Source organism: Gymnodraco acuticeps, unplaced genomic scaffold, assembly GCF_902827175.1.
Source record: "Gymnodraco acuticeps unplaced genomic scaffold, fGymAcu1.1, whole genome shotgun sequence".
In the NCBI taxonomy this organism is placed as follows: Eukaryota; Metazoa; Chordata; class Actinopteri; order Perciformes; family Bathydraconidae; genus Gymnodraco; species Gymnodraco acuticeps.
In genome coordinates, this window is record NW_022989942.1 from 192993 (window position 1) to 214958 (window position 21966).

The window sequence follows — 21966 nt, forward strand, 5'->3', positions numbered from 1 at the left end:
TGCTGCTCCCCTCTTTGTTACAGTAATATATTCAACAATGCTAGTATTTTTTTTAACTTGGTGCTTCTGACCATTTTCTGAAACTTCATAGACAAAATGATTGTTCAACTATTCAAGCACATAAACTGAACATCGATGAAAATCGTTGCAAAACTAACCCATGTGTGTTCTTTAAGGCACAGACTTTAACTTGTACTAATGAGAGAAAGAAAACCTAAAACAGGTTACAGAAGAGATGACCACCTTCACTTGCCTCGACAGTCAGAAATGTTGGCATTTATGACACTGTGGACCACAGGCTGATTTTGAATAATGGGTATGGGGTCTCTTCTTGTCATGACAAACGTTTCCTTAAAACCTATAGTGTAAGCAACCACTTTGAGTAACCTAGAGTAAACTATTGTGTCACATTATTCCTACTAATTTACACGAGAAGACATTTCCACCAATTAATTGGCACAGCATTGTCTTACTGCTTATCACTGTATTATGCGCTGTGATATGCGTTGTCCTTGCATGTTTTCTGATCAATAACAGGTTGACAACGCAAGACAAGCAAAGCGGCTTCTTCAGTGATAACTGTATGACCAAACCGAGGCTAGAGACAGTGGCAGTCATTTGTATCGATTAAGCATCAATAGACGGAGGAGTCATGTTTAGCTTGGTGGCAGTTATGTGAACAGTCAGCTGGATGCTCAAATCGATTCCACAACCAGCGAGGAAGTTAGCCTGGACACGAAGAAAATACCTGACGATAAAGAGGGTATTTCAGGGCACTAACCACCACACATGTTGAAGTGTGTTTACACCAGGCGATGCCAACACGTTGTCTACAGTCCTGCTTCATTTAGAAAACCCGTACTTGAATGCAACGTCCAAATAGGACAACTAAAAACACCGACAAGTGACTAACGTTAGCTAGTTTCTGGACATGTAGCATGTTAGCTGGTTTGCTAATAATGCATCATAGTAGGCTGCAGCTCCTCAGCTACTTTAACCTGTAGGCTACAGATAACAGGTCCAGTCAGGTTTTGCACGACTGAATTAACACCAAACACCCTCACCGAGATGACTCCTCTGAAAACCCGCCGTCCAGCAGCCGGACTTTACAGAAGAGGACACCGTTCACAAAGGGGACCGAGGAGAGCTCGTCCAGCTCAAAATCCACCTTGAACTTGAATTTCTTCTTCTTCATCATCATTAAATCCATACACTGATTCAGTACTCTAGAGAAGATGCTCAAATCTCGCCCGTCGCTGACATTACAGCCCCATTGTGTCGGAGTGTTGTGCTGTGGGAGGAGGACGTTGAAGCTGCTGGGGACAACCGTCTATGTGACACTAACGAGGCAGGGGAGAATAGCTACTTCCTGGGGAGATTTTCCAAATAAAACATTATGCTTTCACTTGTACTTGTATACTGTGTGTTTACCTGTGGTGGAAGAAGTATTCAGCTACTTTTAAATGGCATTACTAAAGTGTAATAATACTTTAACATGAAAGTTAGAAAGCAATTATTTAACGTGTGTTTCAATGTAATGTTGCAGCTGTTAAAGGTGGGTCTTTTAATTAGTTTGAATACCGTCCTTGCCTGGTGAATGATAAAGTCATATTTCAACCAATATTAGTACATTTATTGTATTACATGTTGTATCAACTATATCAATGATACAATGATACAACATGTATCAAGATGACGTGCTAATTATAGAATATCATTTAGCTAAACAAGGAATTAAAGCTATCAAAATAATGCATAAAAAGAACAATATGTTCATATGATGAGAAGTAGAATATAAATCCATCACACTTGTGATTAAATGCACTACTCAAGAAGAGATACATTTCATCACCACTGGATTGATTGCATTTGTGTCCCATATACTGTATCTGTCTTCCTTTTATTTTTGAAATAAATGAGGATGTACACGGATGGACACTGACGACAGTGTAACTTGACTAGAGTTGGATAAAGCCCGCCTTCTCTTCAGTCGCCCCCCGGCGGTCAATCTGAGAACCAGCAGCACTGATTTGACAGATTACAACAACAAAGTGAAACCAGCTGCTGTTATGTAACATTTGTCGCCACGTCGTGGTATCTTCAAGGCACTGCAATTAAGCTTATACTCAACTGCACTTTTCACATCAGTTAATTGTAATCCTTTATTTAAAAAAAGAAAAGTAGAAAAAGATAACCATATAACATGTTTTATTTATATTTCTTACAACTTTGTAGAACACAAACTGATACGATTGGTATAACTGAGAGAAAAAGAAGAATGATATGAATGAATAGGCCTACATACATAAGTAATGATTATAACAATAATTATATGCTGGTTGATAACATGATCAAACCATTAATTGACCATACTAGTATTCTTTTTTTTGTTAAATATTTGTTTTAACATTTATGTGTGTGTAGGCTCACATGGAGGTGGCTAAAACTGCATTTCACTGTGCAATCCTGAATTCTATAATGACTATAAATCCTTGAATATTCAAAAGATAAAACATTTGAAAATATAACCTGCATAAACTTGAATAGTTAGACATAGGTAGGCTATTATAGCTACCATGTTCATTGCTATTCCAAAACCACCTTTAGTGCAGAACATTAGTTTGTAAAAATCTTCGATTGATAATCAGAATGTAAGATTTTTCTGAAATGCAAACTTAAAGTGGCTGTGGGATATGGACTCCTCCTCCCCCATCTCTTCCTCTTGCCTTCAAAGTATTGGAACCTCAATTAAAAACTTTTGGGGACATGTTGCCAGGGCCAGCTGCCGGATTCCTGTGTGTATGACTCACTGAACTGAACCAGACTGCCCGCATCGCCTGCAATCCTCTATGGGCAAGAACCGTACCCGTGGGCAACTATATTTATGAATATCCATATTTGCGTGTGCGTGGGTGTTACACTGCAAACACTTAATTATAATTATTATATTTAGCGAGGGTTTTCCCGCTGAAGGGTGTGTCTCTTTAGTGTGTGTGTGCGCAATAAAGGAGGAGGTCTTCGCAGGCAAACTAAACCCGAGTGTCGCCACCCTTCTGCTGCCAACCTACCTCATCTGCAAAAAGCCTTCCGTAAATATATCATAACAAATACATACCGTATTCTTTACCCTCCGACTTATGCGGACTTTTGTTTACGACTCGGTCTGCGAGCTGCACTGCGGAAATCTCTCTGAAACAACACGGGACGATCCTGCTGCTTCAAACCAGAAGTGCAAGCCCCAGGAATCGGGTTGTGTGTGTTTCCACAGCAGAAGTTTAATTTGGCGTCTGTGTAGAGCCTGTTTTCATTCTCAGTTCAACAATGTATCAAGTCGTAAGGAAGCTGTTTTTCACGGACTGTCAGTGTGCTGAAAATGCGTCGAAAACGTACGATGATCTGTTCGCCAAGCTGGACACCAACAAGGATGGGAAGGTGGATGTGTGCGAGCTGAAAGCAGGCCTGGCCGCTATGGGCATCAAGACTGGGAAAGGAGCAGCTCAGGTAGAGCCACAGACACAGTAAACAGCATATATTTAGGCCTCAGAGAGAGACAGTTGGCACAAATACTTTATGTAGTACAGCATTCCTAACAGACTCCAATGATGTTCTAGTCACCTTAAGTAACCTTAAAAAACAAGGCCTCAGTGAGAGATGTACTGCTAAATATTACAGATATATTGTACTTCATTATTTGTTATACTTCAGGACTGCAGCTAACAACTATATTTAATTGTTTCACTGTGTAATGTGTTGATTGTGTTTTACATTATTTGAGTAATCTTTTAGTAGCCTATGCAAAATGTGAATAAAGGGGTTGAACTTATTGTAAGAGAGTTTCAGAGCCTCAATTTCAGTCTTATTGTCTAGGCATTTCTCTTCCTTCCCCCTAAAAATAACAAATAACCCGGAGCACACATTTTTCTTAACAATCTAGTTTTACTACAAAAATAACAGAATGCGCTGGCTGGTAAAGAGCTGGGAGGAAGATGACACAATCTCTGACACTGTCTCATGGTTCAAACTGTAGGTGCAGGTGGGCTTTTATTGTGGGCTTGGGCTAGGAAGGTCCCACCTTTGCTGAACAAATACATTCCTTACGCTCATCAGTGGGTCTGATAACGGTACAAGTATGAGTCAAGGAAAAGAAGGAGAGGTCACTGCTGTGTGTGGCCAGGTGTTGTAAAACAGGAGCTCTCTCTATCCATGCTAATCGTATGATAAAAGGTAATACACCTGCGCACTACGACAGGTTCCTTTAGTTTCAGGAGGTGACATGGTGGACAGTCACGAGTGATACTTGATCTTCCATACTTTGGAATTTGTTCTCATTAATATATTTCTAAAGCTCATAACACACTTTGACTTTTGAGACCATTTAATAGTAACAATAAATGCCAGGTTTAAGTTTATCAAGTAACAAACAGTGTTGCAAAACTAAAATAAATTATGTTTTGATATCAAACAGTCTTTCTACAAGCAAGGATAGTCTTTTCATGTACATCATTCTTTAAAAAGTGAACCATTTCAGTTGTAAATGAATAAAAGCAGGAAGTATCGATTGAATGGAGATGTTAGTCTGCCACCAACTGTCTGATAGAAGCAGCTGCTGTATAACTGGCAGGATTTAGCAAAGCCTCTCCCTCCACCAGGTGAGGGGGTCAGAAAGCCGACAGACTCTGAAACTGCTTTACAGGAGAAACATGATTTCTAATATTCTTTGTTTTCTTTAGAAAATGGTTTCTTCTGGAGACAAAGATAAAGATGACGGTCTCGACTTCAACGAGTTCTCCAACTATCTAATGGAACACGAGAAGAAGTTACGACTTACCTTCAAAAGCTTGGACAAAAACAATGACGGTATGGGGTTGTTATCTAATCGAGCAAAGTTTTAACAAATGTGGAAAATGTAAAAGCTGATTTTAAATTATGGAATTTTCAAATTAGTTTTTATTTTCAACAGGTCGAATTGACTTTTTGGAGATAAAGCAGTCCCTAGCCGATCTGGGAATGGACATCAGCAAAGATGAGGCGCAGAAGATCCTTAACAGGTATTATTACTGCTCACTATGTAGCTACTGTTAATTTAGGAAGCTCAGTACAGTACCATGTGCTCTAAAGAGTTAATTGAGCCTTAATTGCCACTTCCTAGAAAAAAAGGCTCTTATGTTCCTCTTACTTGAGGATCCAAGAAATACTACATGTACCCAAACTGAAAGTGAAAGAGAGATATTTGGTGAAGAACAGTGTAAGACACTGATAACAGGTTTGGACCGGCTGACGGCACATGATAAAGAGCTGGCAACATGTGTTGAAGAACATATCAGCACATGTAGGAATAATGAGAGAGTTTTTTCTTAACTTTGATTACACAATTGTGCATACAATTGTTTCTGTTAGCTTCTTTACTTTGGTTGTAAAACAAAGGTATTGTCCAGATGAGAGCAAAACATGTTAAGGCAGACCTATGTAAATGTGATGCTAAAACACTGTTCATTTGGTTATCATTATCTTTCAAAAAGATACAGTATTTGCAATGCAATTATATGTTTTGTACGTACAATATTTAATACATCCCGTTAAACCCTTCATATTGTTCTTTGCTTTGCAAGTTAGGCTGGGTTTATGCAATGAGCTTTACACAGTTGGTTCTGTATTTGCATAAACATAGAAGCAGCAAACATGCAGTGAGACAGTGAGACCTAGAAAGAGAAGGAAAGCAGGATGTGCATGACAGTGAATCACACAGAAAGAGAGTTTGACCAGCAGAGCTGATTTAGAGGAACATTTTATAAAAGATGAACATTTAAATCAAACCAGGACATTCATTGATTACAGAAGAGACTGAAGTAGATTTGAAGGAGACACATGGTTTCCTTGTTTTTTGTATTCATTTGTCAACTATGCAAAAATAATCCACCATATTGAGTAATGCCATTTTTACAGTTATTGTTGTTGGAATGCATGACTTAAATTTCCATAACCTGTGACCTATTTCTTGTTCGCATGCTCCCTTGCCACTATCTGTTTCCATTAAGCTTTTGCCTCTGTCTCCCTCTATCTCTGACTTGTGATGTAATATATATATATATATTTTTATAATTGTGCATTGCTGGATAACATTTACATTTTGTTTGCAATGTTTCTTTACATTCTTGTTGTTCCAGATTGAGTGTCAGTGTGTGTTGCCGTTTTAGGTGCTGAGCATCACATAGCAGCCAACAGTTAGAGGCCTTCATGTCATGTGACTCCTCTATCCCTCTCTCTACTCACTTTCTTTCAGCTCTCAGCTACACTGTATCTAATGACATATGTTAATGAAGGTCAACCAACATAAATATGTTTAAGATAAATTAGATTTACTGTTAAAACCCTAATTGGCAGTGTTTGCTTCAGTTTTGTATTTTCTGATTTTCAATAAAAACAGCATAAACGGTGAAAACTATTTAAATGAATCTTCTGCTCCTTTTTATTTGTTGTACAGTATTGATGTGGATGGCACCATGACTTTGGACTGGAATGAATGGAGGGAGCACTTCCTGTTTAACACAGCCACCAACCTGCAGGAGATTATCCGCTACTGGAAGCACTCCACGGTATGTGTGTGTGTGTGTGTGTGTGTGTGTGTGTGTGTGTGTGTGTGTGTGTGTTGGTGTGTGTGTGTGTGTGTGTGTTGTGTGTGTGTGTGTGTGTGTGTGTGTGTGTGTGTGTGTGTGTGTGTGTGTGTGTGTGTGTGTGGTGTGTGTGTGTGTGTGTGTGTGTGTGTGTGTGTGTGTGTGTGTGTGTGTGTGTGTGTGTGTGGTGTGTGTGTGTGTGTGTGTGTGTGTGTGTGTGTGGTGTGTGTGTGTGTGTGTGTGTGTGTGTGTGTGTGTGTGTGTGTGTGTGTGTGTGTGTGTGTGTGTGTGTGTGTGTGTGTGTGTGTGTGTGTGTGTGTGTGTGTGTGTTGAACATGGTGATACTCCTAGAGCTAAAACACTGACCAGAAAAAAAAAAAAAAAAAATGTAATTTACAACTAAACATATTGTATCTTTTAGTTTAATGAGGTTTCAATTAATGCATGGTGCTTCCAGTTTAGGAGACATTTAGCAATCACATACGTACTGTCTATAATCAACAGAGGCTTAATTAGAAGCCCTGAAAATGATGCGTACTTTAAGCATTTAAGTCTTCATTTTGCTCTGGTGCCTAGACCAATCCGGCCAGATCGAGGATGCTCTCACAATGAAAAAGACATCTCTAGTTAGAAAATTAATGTTAATTAACATGGAACACACGTGGAGGCCACTATCACAGACATTTTTAAGAACCAATTCACAATAAGGGAAATTGTAAGAGACAGTTGTCAGCTGATGCTGGATTCGGGCCACACCTTGGCAACAGATCAGTAGTAACTCTAATTAGAGGTGAGAAAAGGAGCGAAGGAGGTTACATTACATTACATTACATTGCATTTAGCTGACGCTTTTATCCAAAGCGACTTACAATAAGTACATTCGACCAGGAAGACACAACCTTGAAGAAAACAGAATCATATAAGTACATCAGGTTTCATAGAGCCAAACATTTCAAGTGCTACTCAACTGGCTTTAGATAAGCCAGTCCTTTATTAGTATATAAGTGCTTTGTTAATAGTTCTAACGCTCGAAGTGGAGTCGAAAGAGATGAGTTTTCAGTTTGCGCCGGAAGATGTGCAAGCTATCTGCCGTCCTGATGTCAATGGGGAGCTCATTCCACCATCTTGGAGCCAGGACAGCAAACCCACGTGTTTTCGCCGATGGGAACTTGGGTCCCCCTCGCAGCGAGGGCGCAACGAGTCGTTTGGCTGATGCAGGTTGAGATAGAATCTTGAATTGAATTTCTTGGAAAAAAGGTTGTTGTTTTACGTGTCAATTTATACAAGATAAAATAATCCTTTATAAAACCGCATTGGGAAATTCAGGTGTCAAACTTATTAAGAACATTCTGGTCCTGTTCCAGACATTTTTTCTTAGAGAATATCAATATCACATTATTTATACAATATCACACTATTTGAGATGTCTGGCTTTATAGAAACCATCTGGTACTATGGTTGCATGTCTGAGCCGCAGCCAGCTCCAGTCAATGGCCGACTAATCTCTGACGTTTGCTTCCTCTGTTCACCCACACAGACCTCGGAGGTTAAATAAACCTATGGTTGCTAAATTGAGGCGGAGATAAGCTTATTTCAGGAGGATTATCTTGTCCGTGGGTTGGGACAGGTCACTGAGAGAGGAAGTGAGTCAAGAACAGGACATGAGCGAGGTCGCTGAGATGAAGCTTCGGTGAGACGGGAGCAGTGGCTGGTAACGTCTATGGCACTGAGAGCGTCCCACCATCTCGATTGTTACTGGCCACTCGGGATTCAGCATTTAAATCAATTTATGAGGGTTGTGTAAAGGATCCTGAGAAACAGAGTTTAGGAGGAAGCTTGTGCAAGACTGGGACTATATTGCAGCAGATCAGCATCTTAATCGAAGGCCTGGAAAGCCATGGCTCTGCTGCACCGACAGCAGCAGGAGCAGCAGCGAAACTGGTTTTTCATCAGCTTAGAAGATGATGGGGGGATCTATGAGGTGGAGGTGGACATGGTGGGTTTGTGTTTGAGTGTGAAAGCCATTGGTTGTCAAAACATTTTTCTATGGATTAGCTCTTCCGGAATTGTCAGACAGTTTTAGCTTCTCACAGATACTGAAATATTTGGCCCATTCATTACGAGAAATTGGGATAATTATGTGTAGGCGCTTCAATGTTGCTCTTTGTCCACTAGGGAGCGCTCTCAGGTTTGTCCAATACAAATCTTTTACACCAAATCTAAATTAATGTTAGGATTCTTTATCTTATATCCTTCCTTAGTTCATTAGTTTGTATGTAAGCTATTTTCATTTTCTACACTTTGGGGGGAATGTTTTTTACCACCTGCACCATTGTGATGCAAATAGACATATTATAATGTCAGTTTTTTGTTGGGACTGGAACATAATAGGTTTTATCTATTTCCGATCAGATCATGCGGCATTCCTTAAAATACTAAGTCTGAAATAAACATAAAATTATAATATTACCAAAGCTATATTTTCCAGGTTTTTTGCAGGAATGTTACTCTCCTATATAACAAAACACTTTAATCTAATTGTACCGAAACAACAATTATAAAGTGGCATGCAATGACGTCATTGATCTCACAGCATGGACCTGAAGTTATATAAGACTCCAGATAAGGACGTGCAGTTTGGCCAGTACCGCCGGGCATTAAGTTCAAAGCCAAGCTGCTAATTGTGAGGTGAAACTGCGATTAACCTACAATTAATCTGAGAAGTAAACGTTCATACTGTAGGTTTGAAATTACTTTTGAAACAAAACAAAGCTCTGAGGAAAACCCTAAATTGTAATTCTGCAACACATTCATGTGCATGAATCTGTGTGAGCGTTAACTCGCTCCTTGTTAATGTTAAGAAACTGAACTCACAGTTTAAACAGCATTTGAGTGATATGAATATGATGTGTGTAGGTGCTGGACATTGGGGACAGCCTCTCCATCCCAGATGAGTTCACAGAGGAGGAGAAGACGACCGGCATGTGGTGGAAGCAGCTGTCAGCGGGGGCCATGGCCGGAGCCGTGTCCCGCACAGGAACCGCCCCGCTGGACAGGATGAAGGTGTTCATGCAGGTGGGTCAAACGTTTTTTCTGTCATGTAAAATGAATATATGTTTATTTATACATTTATTTTAATATATATACTTAACAAAACCATATTTACTCAACAGTTGTAATGGGTGTATATATGCTGAGCTATCATATTATGATCAAATTGAAAAAAATCTAAACAGTGAGAAAAGTGATAATTCATAATTCTCCTCATTTAGGGGGTTCAACTGTTTGTAATTGTTTTTGATGTAGCCTAAAGTGTAAAACCTTTAACACTGCATACTGTTAATGTACTTACTTTTGAAAGTGGTGACCTACAGTGCAATGTGTGTTTTGTAATGTACAGGTGCATTCTACCAAGAGCAACAAAATCAGCCTGGTTGGTGGTTTTAAGCAAATGTTAAAAGAAGGAGGCGTGGCGTCTCTGTGGAGAGGAAACGGTATCAACGTACTGAAGATTGCCCCTGAGACGGCCATTAAGTTTATGGCCTATGAGAAGGTAAACACAAACTGAACACAATACCTTCGGCAGGATGTCGCTGTAGATGTAACTTTTGAATGTCAAAGATCCTTATATTCGTGTATGTGGCATTGTATAAAGACTCCCTAAGTAGCAATTTCAGCTAAAGTGTATTACTTCTGACAATAACAAGCATCTGTATTCATTGAGTTTTCATGCATCACTCGTCATTAGTTCAAGAAGATGCTGTCCAGTGAACCAGGAAAGGTCAAGACCCACGAGAGGTTCATGGCTGGATCGCTGGCTGGAGCCACAGCACAGACTGTCATTTACCCCATGGAGGTAACACCTGTGTTCACTCTTTGTTTCATATCAGAGTGTTAATAGTTAGATAAAACTTATTTTTGAATCCCTTTGATAATAATAGTTATTTATTTTGTTAGGTCTAAATTGTCCTCTGAGCATCATTTTCCTCCTGAAGTCGTGCATTTTTCATTCTCCTGAAAATAACGACCAAAGAAAATAAAGATAATGCAGTTTCCTTCCTTTTTTGTAAAAAATATAATGTTTCAAAATATAATTTATAAATTGTTCAGCTACAATCAGACTGAAAGCTTCCGCTCCTACTGTATTGTTAGCCTTGCCGGCTACAAAGCGTTAGTAGCAGTGTTGTCATGTAAACACGGCTTGACTGATAATCTTCGTCCCTGCAGTTGATGAAAACCCGCCTGACCCTGAGGAAGACCGGACAGTACACAGGAATGTTGGACTGTGCCAAGAAAATCCTGAGGAAGGAGGGAGTGAAGGCCTTTTACAAGGGCTATGTTCCCAATCTTATAGGTATCATCCCCTACGCTGGCATTGATCTGGCAGTCTACGAGGTTCGTGGAAAATGAAAGCTCTTCCTACAACATCATCTGTCATTAAAAGCACTTTCACTTGTTTTATAGATGACATTTTGGATTTTGTGAAAATAACAATAGTCCTTTCTTAAACACTTCCTTCTCCCACCAGAGCTTGAAGAACTTCTGGTTGGCCCGCTACGCCAAAGATTCAGCCAACCCCGGCATCCTGGTGCTGCTCGGCTGCGGGACCTTATCCAGCACGTGTGGTCAGCTGGCCAGCTACCCCCTGGCTCTGATCCGCACCAGGATGCAGGCACAAGGTAAAGAAAACCAAATCCCATTCAGAATTCTGTCAAATGTTTCTTTAGCGCTACTGGTAGGCTATTTACCAAGTCTTCCCGTGATCTTACCCAGAAGTGATTTCAATGATCGCACAGTTGTTGGATTATTTTCAATACAAATTAAAACAATACATAAATTATTTGAGCAGTACATGTTGTTTTATTGGTAGAGAAAAAGCACTGCACTACTTTAGCTAAAGTAAAGATTGGGTATATTAAAGGTGGGGAAGGTAAGTTTCAGAAACCGGCTCGAGTGCACTAAAATTTTAAAGTACACAGCCGAAAAGAATCCGCCCCTTCCTTCAGACTTCCTTACAGAGCACCTCCTCCAACACACATGAACGCGCAATGCACGCCCAATGACGGCACGCCCAATGAGGGCACGAGATACATTTGTGCGTGCACGAGTATCTCGAGCCGGTTTCTGAAACTTACCTACCCCACCTTTAACTAAATATGTCAGCCTGCATTCATATATTTTAATTAGCTACATGGCTATTTGTATGTGAAGTTTACTCCCTTGCGTCTTTACAGTTGTGGGTTACTCACATCACTTTCATATTGCCCTTTTCCAGTTCTTAGCGTGAAGCTAAAATAAACAAAAGCCAGATATGTCCCTTTTGCTGTAATTAATGGAGGCTAAAAACCCTGGCATAGTGAACATTAGAATTGCATTCATCAAGTGGACACAAACTATTCTGAATATTTGCTTATGTTGCTTCGTATATATATTGGACGTCTAATATTAACTAAAAGGTTTGCCATGTCAACTTTATAGGGTGTTAATACAAATGTATGTCAATGATATACTTACAGTTTTTTCTGCTGCCCACAAGTGGTCAAAACTAGTTATCGCAGCTTAATCCAAGGGTTCTTTACTTTCTACGAATGGCGTTTGGCACAGCAAACCTTATCACACACGATATGGGTTCTATGGTGGCTGATAGTAATGAAATGGGCGTAAAGTTAATGGAAGAAAAACATCAGCATTACCTGTGTCTCAAGGTCAAATAAGTACTTCATGGGAAGGTGCATACACTTCACACTCTCTTTTACCAAAATCCAGCTTTTATTTTTTGTGGTGTTTCCCATTTCTGTATTTCCTCAGCTTCTCTTGAGGGCTCAGAGCAGATGCCCATGAACCTGATGGTGAAGAAGATTCTGCAAAAGGAAGGCTTCTTTGGACTTTACCGTGGCATCCTGCCTAATTTCATGAAAGTCATACCAGCAGTCAGCATCAGCTACGTGGTGTATGAGCACATGAAGTCTAGCCTAGGCATTCAAAAGTAGGCAGCAGAGTAACGTGTGTCAGAAGTGTAAGAAGATTTGCAACAGTTTTTTTTCAATGTCAGATCCCGTCCATTTGAACAGATTAGGGAATCTTGTCATGTTAAGAATGTGTTTACCTGTAGATCACCAAAGTCTCAAACTGCTGCAAGTGGAGCCGTTGTAGAAGTTTTTAAGTGATGCTGGACTTTGGCAAAACTGTTAAGCCATTCAAAAAGAAAACATAGTTTACAAACTCCTGCAGTGCTTACACAGGGCTAATCATGATTAATAAGACTTCTACAATGTTTCCCACTGTATGTTCTTTGTCCAGCCTGCGTTTACCTGCGTGCACCCACAGATTTAAGTGCACTGTCAGTATCGGGGCCCACATAGCGTTGGATATTAAGAATCAAAAAACCAAAGATGCTTGGAGAGGTTTTGTTTGTTTCATTGTTTTTTTTAAATGGCAATGTTTTTGTATCTGTCACTTTAAGTTTGTATCCTTTCTATGTCATTGGTTTCCCTAATATTTTTACCGAAAGGCACACTTGCTCATTTGGGTTAACACTTTTATTTCTATCTTTATCAAAGAAAATTGGCGTATTTCACTTGTTAAGACACTTTATATAGTTTCCCAAAATAGGGTGTGAGTGGGGAGTTTTTCACTAAGAATCTGAGGGGAACTTTTGAAGTGAAATACTGTATACTACGATGATTCACAGGCTCGTATGTTTGATATTAGTATGTCATTTTGTGGGAAATGTTGAGAGGGAATGTAATGTGCCTAAGTGCTTTTTCTCAGATATCTGTGGACCTCCCCCCCCTTCATGTTTGCCTTGCCTTTCTTTTCAAATGTGGTTCATTATATGCTGGTGTTTACATTAATAAAGACATTTGAATATAAAAACTAAATGTGTCGTCAGTCTTCTATCAAATGTATTGTAATGATTACACTTGATGTTAATCCTATTTATGGCACGACATATTGAGGCAAGCGTAGTGGTGATATCAAAACATATTAAGTCTGATAACTTGTATTGTAAACCCAGATGTACTCAAGGTGTTGTGAGTCTGACCCCTGAGGCTTTAAGTACAGATTACTCAACTAGGTAATAGCATTTCCCCAGTGATCTCAATACTCCTGACTTTAGCCGTCTGATCCTGGCAACGTAAAAGGACACAGTAACAGCAGCTCAGCTGATTTGTAGCATTGCTCTAATGAAGTGACTTTTTTCTTATCATAAAAAAACATCTTTGCCTATTCCAGAAAATTGACAATTTTAAGGAGTCAGTTTTGGTTCTCACTTTTTAGACTATAAAATGCTATAAGGAGCAAAAAAAATACAAATACCATCATATTTCGGATGACAAAAGTGCATTTATTTAACGTTCATTGACCTTCAACATTTTATTTTCTTCAGTTATTTTATTGTGTGGCATTTACTGATACTCTTGTAGTAGTTTCAAAATACAAATGTTTAATCTGAATTATTTGAAACATTGTACACTAACCAATAACGTCTACACAGAGGGCACGTCTTGATAATCTTCTGCTTTTACAGAAGCCAGTTGAGCAGGATCTATAAAATACACAATTGTGGTATCTGAAGGCCTGAGATTAGGACAGAAAAACTCCAATATCAAGGACATATAGTTTCTATATTTGCATACTATTTAATCTGAGAATAGTTTTTTTTCTGGGTATATTCCATTAATTAGAATTGTACCCAGAAAAGAAAAAAATGCCACGATGGTCAGGACAGCGCGCAGGGCTTTGAACCAGCTGGGGTAAGTGGGCAGCAGAGCCAGATCATAATGCAGCGCTATTCCTAGCCCCATGATAACCATGGTGGCTGCAGTAACAATGCTGTCGCTCATCATCATGGACACACAGGCTAACAGCGAGGGAACCACACTGTTGGACAGATTTATCCAGTCAGGTTTGGCTGGGCTACTCTCAGGAAGAGCGAATCCCCAGCGAGCCCCGCCCACGAAGGAAAGGATGGAGGCGCCGTAAGCTAACTGAGCATAAGCCAACTCTGGATAGTAGTTCTCAGTCACAGCCATGAGCAGAGTGGGCGTGACAAAGGGGAGAAGCCCTGCAAATCCAAGGTATAAGGCAGGTTTGGGACCCTTCCACAAGTCCTTCATGTCATAGCGCAGCAGATCCAGCTCTCTGGGAGGTTCTGGGAGCTGGGGGCGCTTCTTCAGCCTCACTGCAGAGGAGTGGAAATGCTGGTTCCTCACGATAGATGGAACTGCATGTGTCTGGGTCCTTTGGAAGAACTCAATCTTCCTGGAGCTGAGGACAGAGGAAGATTTTGCTCCTCTGTCGTCTCTTGCTGTTGAGGCCCAGCAGGTCTGCAGGGAGCTGGATCCACCACCAGAGGCTCCGGGGAGGACTGATGTCCAGCCTCTCTGTGCAGGACCTGCCCAATGCAATACCTAAAGATAAGACATTTATGTTAAGATTACATATGATTCACCTATAATGATACATTAAATAAACATGAGCAAACAAGCTTTTGAAAATCATAAATGCTTTCTCACCTGCTTGGCTGCAAAGGTGCTTCTTTTAAATATAAGAGAGAGCATCTGATGTAAAAAGTAAACAGAGATTTGGTTAGACAGAGCAAAGCCACTCAAAGCCTAAATAAAGACTCAAATGGAATTTAAAGTATGAATACAAAGTACACTGTTTCTGTTTCACTGTTTTCGATAATGTATTATATCTATTACATTTTTTTTAAAACACACTTTATTATGATTGGCATTACCAAAAATTGTGTTTTTGTAGTATTTACATTGGACCAAAAATGTCAACAGCTATTATTACTATTATAAATATTGTTGATATAAGAATGTTGATACGATAGATGCAAAGCGTATTTTTGTATAGCTGCAGTCTACTGTTTTCTAGTAAAGGTACATACAAAAGAACATATTTAATCCTCTAATGACTGAATTTGGCATATAGAAATCACAGCTATCTACATGTGTTTCCCTACCCAAATACATTTTCGGAAACAACTGTCCAAATGTGGAATATGATCTAAAATACAGATCTACTCAGAAACCAGTCTGTCCTTCACCTGTTCATCTTCCTCTCTCAGATACACTAACGTTACACCACTGGAGCCTGCCTTAGCACGTAGCTAACAATTTAAGCTACATTCACGAAACAAAGATCATACAATTACCTCTGTTTTAAATTGAAAGCATCATAATCTACTGTTATTTATTCCTGGGGTCACTCAGAAGGTAGTGGAACACGTTGGTACGCAGCCTAATCCTTCCGTGTTCCACAAGAGGCGCCCTGGAACTACAGTTCCGACACAACACAGAAAGAGCACTGTATTATGTTTCGAACTGGACGCGTTATATATTTTTTGTAAGGCAAGTTTATTTATATAGCACCTTTCAACACAAGGCAATTCAAGGTGCTTTACAAAAATGAAAGACATTCAGACAAAGACATTTAAAAACAGTCATTAAAAAGAAAAGATAATAAAAGAAAAATACATGAATAAAAAGTACATGAATAAAAAGTTACAGTGCAGTTTAAGATATGAACAGTTCACACAGAAGTTCCACTTTACTGATGAACACAACGGCTCAGTTTCAATTAAAAGCAGCGACAAAAAGATAAGTCTTCAGCCTTTGTAGGTGTTAAATAAATATAAATTAACTGCTGAACTTGTTCGAATTCATAAACATTGGGCAATCACGGATTATACTAAAGTCATAAATGGAATTCCCCATAATAACTCCCCCACCTCTACAGACATAAAAAAGAAAGCACATTTTAGTTCTTTAATTTTTCCAATTTAATATGTATTTTTGATTTGATTTTCTGCAGGCTTTAGGTAAAAAAAGGGGCATGTCTTTATAAGACAATATTACACTACAGCTTAACAAACAGAATTGTATATATAAAGTGCTTTGCCAAGTATTATTACTACAATGGACAAATAAAAAATACTCCTGTTTTATTTGATGTTATTGCTTTTTATATTTAATATTAATACTGGTGAAAAATTAGCAGTTTTCAAAAAAGCTATTTAACATTTCCAAGAGTTGTCAATAAAATAGAAATCTACTTTTTCATAAAGATAAACTGTACATTTTCTAAGGGAATAAGCAATTAAGGACAACACAAATGTTGTATATTTGAACAGGATGTGTGCTGGGAGGGATGCAGCATCGTTGATATATTGATATTTTAAACATTAGGGAGGCCATGTCTGGATAATGTGCGAGCCCCAGCTGTGGAGTTACAAAGTTTCCTTGTTTTATAACGGTTAAGGATATAGAGAAAGACAAACTGGTTCAAAGTTACATTCAGTCTATGAGTCTCATTTAACAGCCATTTCTTTATTTTTGACAATGCAATGATTATTAGCTAAGGTTAGATAAAACTAAAAACAAACATATTATTTATTACACCTTTTATGTAGAATGAAATCAGATCAGTCAGCCTTACAGAAAAACAGTATGCTTTAATATCAGATTAGATAAGTGAGTGCCTCATGAGAAGGCCTACAGTGTGTACAAAGGAGAAGTGAAATAAGCCACATAACAGTTACTTCCATGCCTAAAGTGAGCAATACGTTTAACATATAAGAAACATTTGAAATAAAGTAACTTTGCTTCAGTACTTTTGATTCGAACAGCAATAAATGTGTCAGTGAGAAGTGCACAATAATTGTATCAATAGTGCGGATGCATTTGTCTCTATTACCCTTTAACCCCCAGCAGGGGGCAGTCAAACTACATAAACATATTTATCTAAAGGTGGGAACTATCTTTAGTTCTAACATGTTGCTCCCTGTGTTTAAGTTTAACTACTGTAGATAAGAAGAAAAACATTTAAAGTAATAGCAATGTCTCCCGATTGTCCAATCACTTTTCATACATAATCCTTAGAATAAGAGCTATGTCATTTCACCAGTGTTGTCATATATAATGCGCACACACAATGTAATCAATGAGCTCATGGCACAAAGCAAGAAACCACTGTCATCCTCTCAAATAATAATAAAAAAGGAAGCAGCCGCCTGCAGACTGTCACAGCTGTAGGCAGGGCTCAGACGGCATCGCTCTGAAAGACAAACACCAACATTTTTATTACACTGAAATGTAATAATGTAATCCATCATCGTTTACTAACCCCAATCCTCAAACTGTACTCAGTTGCATAATTTACTGGTTAATGAACAATTGGACTTGATTCCAAAAGTAGACGTAATCTGGAATTAATTGGATTAATTAGTGGATAGAATATGCATTAGGGTTTTCCCAGGAAAGGATGTTTTTTTAAATCCTGCCAAATACAATCCTCTTTTTGTATTAAAACTCGTCAAATTATGTTTTATATTATCGATTTATTCACACAGATTAACTCGACTGGACTCATCATGTGATACTGACCCCTCCACAGCAGTCCCCACACAGACATGCCAGCAGGCCGTTCACCACCTGCACAGCACACAGCGCCATCTGGATCAAACCCATGACCAGCAGCACGGAGAACAGGGAGAGATGCCAGGACACCACGCCAGGCGGCTCCAAACACTTCGACCAGATATCTTTGTCTGACAGGTAGTCACTGGAGTGGGAAGGTGAAGAAGAGACAAAAGGTTTATTTAAAAGGTTTTAGGAGCTTTTGTTTTACTGTGTGGTAAGAAATCAAATGCTACATTGGGGAAACGGTAAGCATCTTTGATGAAATAATTAATGAAAGAAGTTTGTCATCAGACTGACACTGGAACTGACCCTTTAACTTTCTTTGGATGGTAAAATGATGTTCACTTTCTTTGATCCATTATTACCCACAAACGTTATGTTAAAGGTATAGTTTGCTTTAAGAAGAGTGCTTGTCAAACAGCTTGATACTTAATACTGGCTGTGTGTCTTACCCATTTGAGAAGGGTGTGTCCCATGTTACTGCTTCGGTATTGTTAACCACACATTGAGGTCCTTCATTAATAGCCACAGCAGAAACTATAACTGAGTAACCAGCCCCTGCAACACCGACAGCTGCAAACAGTATGGAGCTCAGCATCTACACAGAGAGGGAAAGAGATAAGAGAAGTTACTCATATTTGCAATCAATACCGTTCTCGTTTCTAACTCCTGTTACTACAATGGAGTTTTTATTCTTTCACTGTGCAGATAACAGGCTGGGTGAGGGTCACCAACAGAGCATTGACAACACAGAGCTACTGAGGTGCGTGTGTGTGTGTGTGTGTGTGTGTGTGTGTGTGTGTGTGTGTGTGTGTGTGTGTGTGTGTAGGGGTGCTGCTTTCCACACCTTCACATTTTTTAAGTATTGATCAGTCTGTGCCGAAACAATGCCAGCTCTCTGTGATAAAGTCATGTGAAACTCCCATTAGACTCATTTCTTGTTACTGTACTGGACATATATCACAATTACCTCACATCAATTTGTGTTCAATGTGTGTGTGTTTATGCTTTTTGGTATTTATTGCTCAGTAAATTATGGAGGGTGTGTACATAGTGCAATTGGGTTTGTTGTAGAAGTGATGAGACTTATGATGGTGAGAAGTTAAACAGCAGTGAAACATCTCCTCACCGCAAATCTCCGCCCGCAGCTTTCATTGCCACAGCAACCACAGCAATCATTGTTCTTCAGACCCAGAAAGACCAGAGCTGGGAAGATCATCTGTCACACACACACACACACACACACACACACACACACACACACACACACACACACACACACACACACACACACACACACACACACACACACACACACACACACACACACACACACACACACACACACACACACACACACACACACACACACACACACACACACACACACACACACACACACACACACACACACACACACACACACACACACACAGATATAAAGATGATGTTTAGATAATGCCCATCTGCAGGAGGAAATGAAACTGCTGAATGTCCCGCAATAAACATAGAGATATGAAATACTGTAAAACTAGTTCCTAAACATATTAATGATGCGCCCACTATCAGCAGCATTATCAGATGTTTAAAAAAATATGCCTTTAGATTAAGTTTAAATACACTTTCTTTCACATTTCCAAACATAGTCTAGTAGCTTTAAATGGATGGATAGATTATTTAATAGCATTCCTATAATACTATTCTCATGTATTTTCTAATGTTTCTAATGTGAACTAGCAGTGCAGTACATGAGATCACCACATCCTTTATTTTTAAACTTACACAATGAGTTGATTTTCTGTTAATATTTCGATAACATATTTTTTTCTAAGGTACAAAATGTTATTCGTTCTTCAATTACAGTATTCTAAATGTGATGGCTTTCTTTTTGACTTGTATTATATCTAACTGCATATATTGAGGTCATTGACTGCTAAACAGACAAAACGAACAATCTGGCGACTTTCAGAGCTAACATATTATAAAGGGCATATTTCTTCTATTTTCTGAAATATTATAGAATACACAATTATCAATTATTCAAGGCACATTTAACTGCAATGAAAATAGTTTTTAGTTGACGCCCAAATACATTTCAATAATATTATCTATAATCTATTTTCATGAGAATACACAGACATACTGACACTGTCAACAGAAGCCTCACATATCACTCCAGTAGCAATAGATTAAATATCGAAAACTACACACACATATTCAGACTTCTGGAAGAATCCAGATTTCAGAGCAGCAGCTGATATCATAGTGTACATCCTCTACTACACAATGCCAGATTCCCCCAGCTTTTACTCTCAGTGTTGTAACGTTAAAGATACTCACCAGCACTCCAGATCCCAGAATGCCTCCAAAGTACCAGACTTGCTCTGTGATGTGTTCTTTCTCCACAGGTTTCCCCCCAGGGAAGAAGAGCAGGATGTTGCACAGCACACACACAATCGCCAGAGGCATCAGACTGATTCCCAGACACTTGGCAAAGTTGCCTGAACACATTCTAATGCTTCAACCTCCTCTACTAGGGAAAACTACTTAAACTATCTCAACACTCCACCTACACTGGCAGCTTTGTTTTAAACTCTTGTCCAGTCCTCAATAATAGTACTCCAGCAGCTGGCTGAATATTAGGCCTATATTTATCAGCAACTGCAGCTTCCACACACCTTCTAAGAGTGTTTTCTAATACTTCTAAAGCTTGGTTCGTCTGAAAGCTCTGTTCACTTCACTTGATATTTAAAAATGAGCTTGTCTGCCTGACCTGTCCCTATTTGGCTGATGCTATGGTTGAGCCTTTATAGCCCACCCTTCCCTCAGTGATTCACTTTTATAGCAGCTGTAATATGGCAGGATCACACACAAACTCGTACAAACACACATGCACATGTATGCAAACACACACACATTAATGCTGGGTAACACGCCTGTGTGTGTGTGTGCACACACACTGGCAAAGACACAGTGGTTAATGTTCTACTATGTGTTTGTTTATATGGAGACAGAGAAGGAAGTGACAGACAGTTGGTCGATAAGCAGAGGCCTCAACGCTGATCTGCAGCTACCGCAGGTTAGTGAGTAACAAAACAAGACTTCAAAGTTTAGGACGCTCCATTAATCAACTCATATTTACTCATAATGTTTCACGATGTTACAGGTCGACAGATGTGAATCAGATGTGTGAAACATAATATGTTGAAACAATGTTCTGCATTTATCACAATAAAACTTCAAAACTGCACTACCTTCCTGGATATCACTTTTAATCACAGATATAATTAGTTTGGCTAAGCAAATTGGTCATATAGTTATCATCTGTAGACTTGAGTTAACATTGATTAAATAGACAAACGTCATAAAATCATTGATTTTGAATGGATTACATTTGCTCTTAGTGCTGTGAAAAAGACAAACACATGCACCAAAATGAGTCATTAATCTGTGAACATTTGAACTAAATTGGTTTTAAACGAATCCTGCCTCTGCTTGCACTGACGATTATGATTTTTACTTTCATTTGTAAGTTAAAAAGAAGAAAAACGGGGTGTTGATGTTATAAAATAATACAAATCTCAGACAAATGGTTTGCCCTTGTCCCGTTGGAATTAAATAAAATGTCACATATATTTGTTAAAACTCTCGCAACAAACCTGAATTTAAACAACAGTTTGTAAATATGAGTAGGCTAGAGGTTAGTTTCTTCAGAACTGTTGCTATCCAAACTTTGTCCTGTTCTCTGAACTATGGGTGATCCCTCTTGAAGTGTTTTCTTTTTACCTGAAGATGAATGGGAATATCAGCCTAGAACAGGATGCAAGATTGAGGTTTTAAAATTTGAATTAAACTAAAATACATTTCCACATTATTTTCTGCTGAAACTTCAGCATCCATCGATGTATTCTGTAATCACG

The 21966-nt window shown here is 39.0% G+C and overlaps 4 protein-coding genes across 5 annotated transcripts in view; 1 reads left to right on the forward strand and 3 right to left on the reverse strand.

Annotated features, from left to right (window-relative positions):
• fam102bb (family with sequence similarity 102 member Bb) overlaps window positions 1–1340 on the reverse strand; it is a 34404-nt gene extending 33064 nt beyond the window's left edge. For both annotated transcript variants that reach the window (XM_034210192.1, XM_034210191.1), the window contains exon 1: window positions 1065–1340. In XM_034210192.1, the coding sequence (XP_034066083.1) occupies window positions 1065–1210 (146 nt within the window). In that variant the 5' untranslated portion in view covers window positions 1211–1340. The remainder of the gene's footprint in view (window positions 1–1064) is intronic.
• Window positions 1341–2801: 1461 nt separating this feature from the next.
• On the forward strand, window positions 2802–13492 carry LOC117542487 (calcium-binding mitochondrial carrier protein SCaMC-1-like). The gene is made up of 10 exons (XM_034210193.1): window positions 2802–3501; window positions 4731–4857; window positions 4961–5048; window positions 6482–6593; window positions 9528–9686; window positions 10012–10164; window positions 10360–10467; window positions 10839–11006; window positions 11140–11290; window positions 12420–13492. Exons 1-10 carry the CDS (start codon window positions 3322–3324, stop codon window positions 12599–12601), a joined length of 1428 nt encoding a protein of 475 aa, XP_034066084.1. The 5' UTR covers window positions 2802–3321; the 3' UTR covers window positions 12602–13492.
• A 446-nt stretch (window positions 13493–13938) lies between these two features.
• LOC117542471 (transmembrane protein 69-like) lies at window positions 13939–15891 on the reverse strand. The gene is made up of 3 exons (XM_034210171.1): window positions 15781–15891; window positions 15131–15175; window positions 13939–15025 (listed from the first exon to the last, which is right to left on the reverse strand). The coding sequence occupies exons 2-3, from the start codon at window positions 15173–15175 to the stop codon at window positions 14255–14257; spliced, it is 816 nt and encodes a 271-aa protein (XP_034066062.1). The 5' UTR covers window positions 15781–15891; the 3' UTR covers window positions 13939–14254.
• A 1053-nt stretch (window positions 15892–16944) lies between these two features.
• tm4sf4 (transmembrane 4 L six family member 4) lies at window positions 16945–20875 on the reverse strand. Its single transcript, XM_034210172.1, has 5 exons — window positions 20387–20875; window positions 19176–19265; window positions 18499–18644; window positions 18011–18188; window positions 16945–17681 (listed from the first exon to the last, which is right to left on the reverse strand). The coding sequence occupies exons 1-5, from the start codon at window positions 20555–20557 to the stop codon at window positions 17667–17669; spliced, it is 600 nt and encodes a 199-aa protein (XP_034066063.1). The 5' UTR covers window positions 20558–20875; the 3' UTR covers window positions 16945–17666.
• Window positions 20876–21966: the final 1091 nt, after the last annotated feature.

Coding starts and splice junctions, on each gene's coding strand:
- LOC117542487 (XM_034210193.1), top strand. CDS start 3,322: ATGTATCAAGTCGTAAGGAAGCTGTTTTTCACGGACTGTCAGTGTGCT. Junction 6,594..9,527: donor GCTACTGGAAGCACTCCACG/GTATGTGTGTGT, acceptor TGATGTGTGTAG/GTGCTGGACATTGGGGACAG. Junction 11,291..12,419: donor CACCAGGATGCAGGCACAAG/GTAAAGAAAACC, acceptor GTATTTCCTCAG/CTTCTCTTGAGGGCTCAGAG.
- LOC117542471 (XM_034210171.1), bottom strand. CDS start 15,175: ATGCTCTCTCTTATATTTAAAAGAAGCACCTTTGCAGCCAAGCAG. Junction 15,026..15,130: donor GCACCTTTGCAGCCAAGCAG/GTGAGAAAGCAT, acceptor TCTTATCTTTAG/GTATTGCATTGGGCAGGTCC.
- tm4sf4 (XM_034210172.1), bottom strand. CDS start 20,557: ATGTGTTCAGGCAACTTTGCCAAGTGTCTGGGAATCAGTCTGATGCCT. Junction 19,266..20,386: donor TTCTGGGATCTGGAGTGCTG/GTGAGTATCTTT, acceptor TGTGTGTGACAG/ATGATCTTCCCAGCTCTGGT. Junction 18,645..19,175: donor GCTGCGGGCGGAGATTTGCG/GTGAGGAGATGT, acceptor CTCTCTGTGTAG/ATGCTGAGCTCCATACTGTT.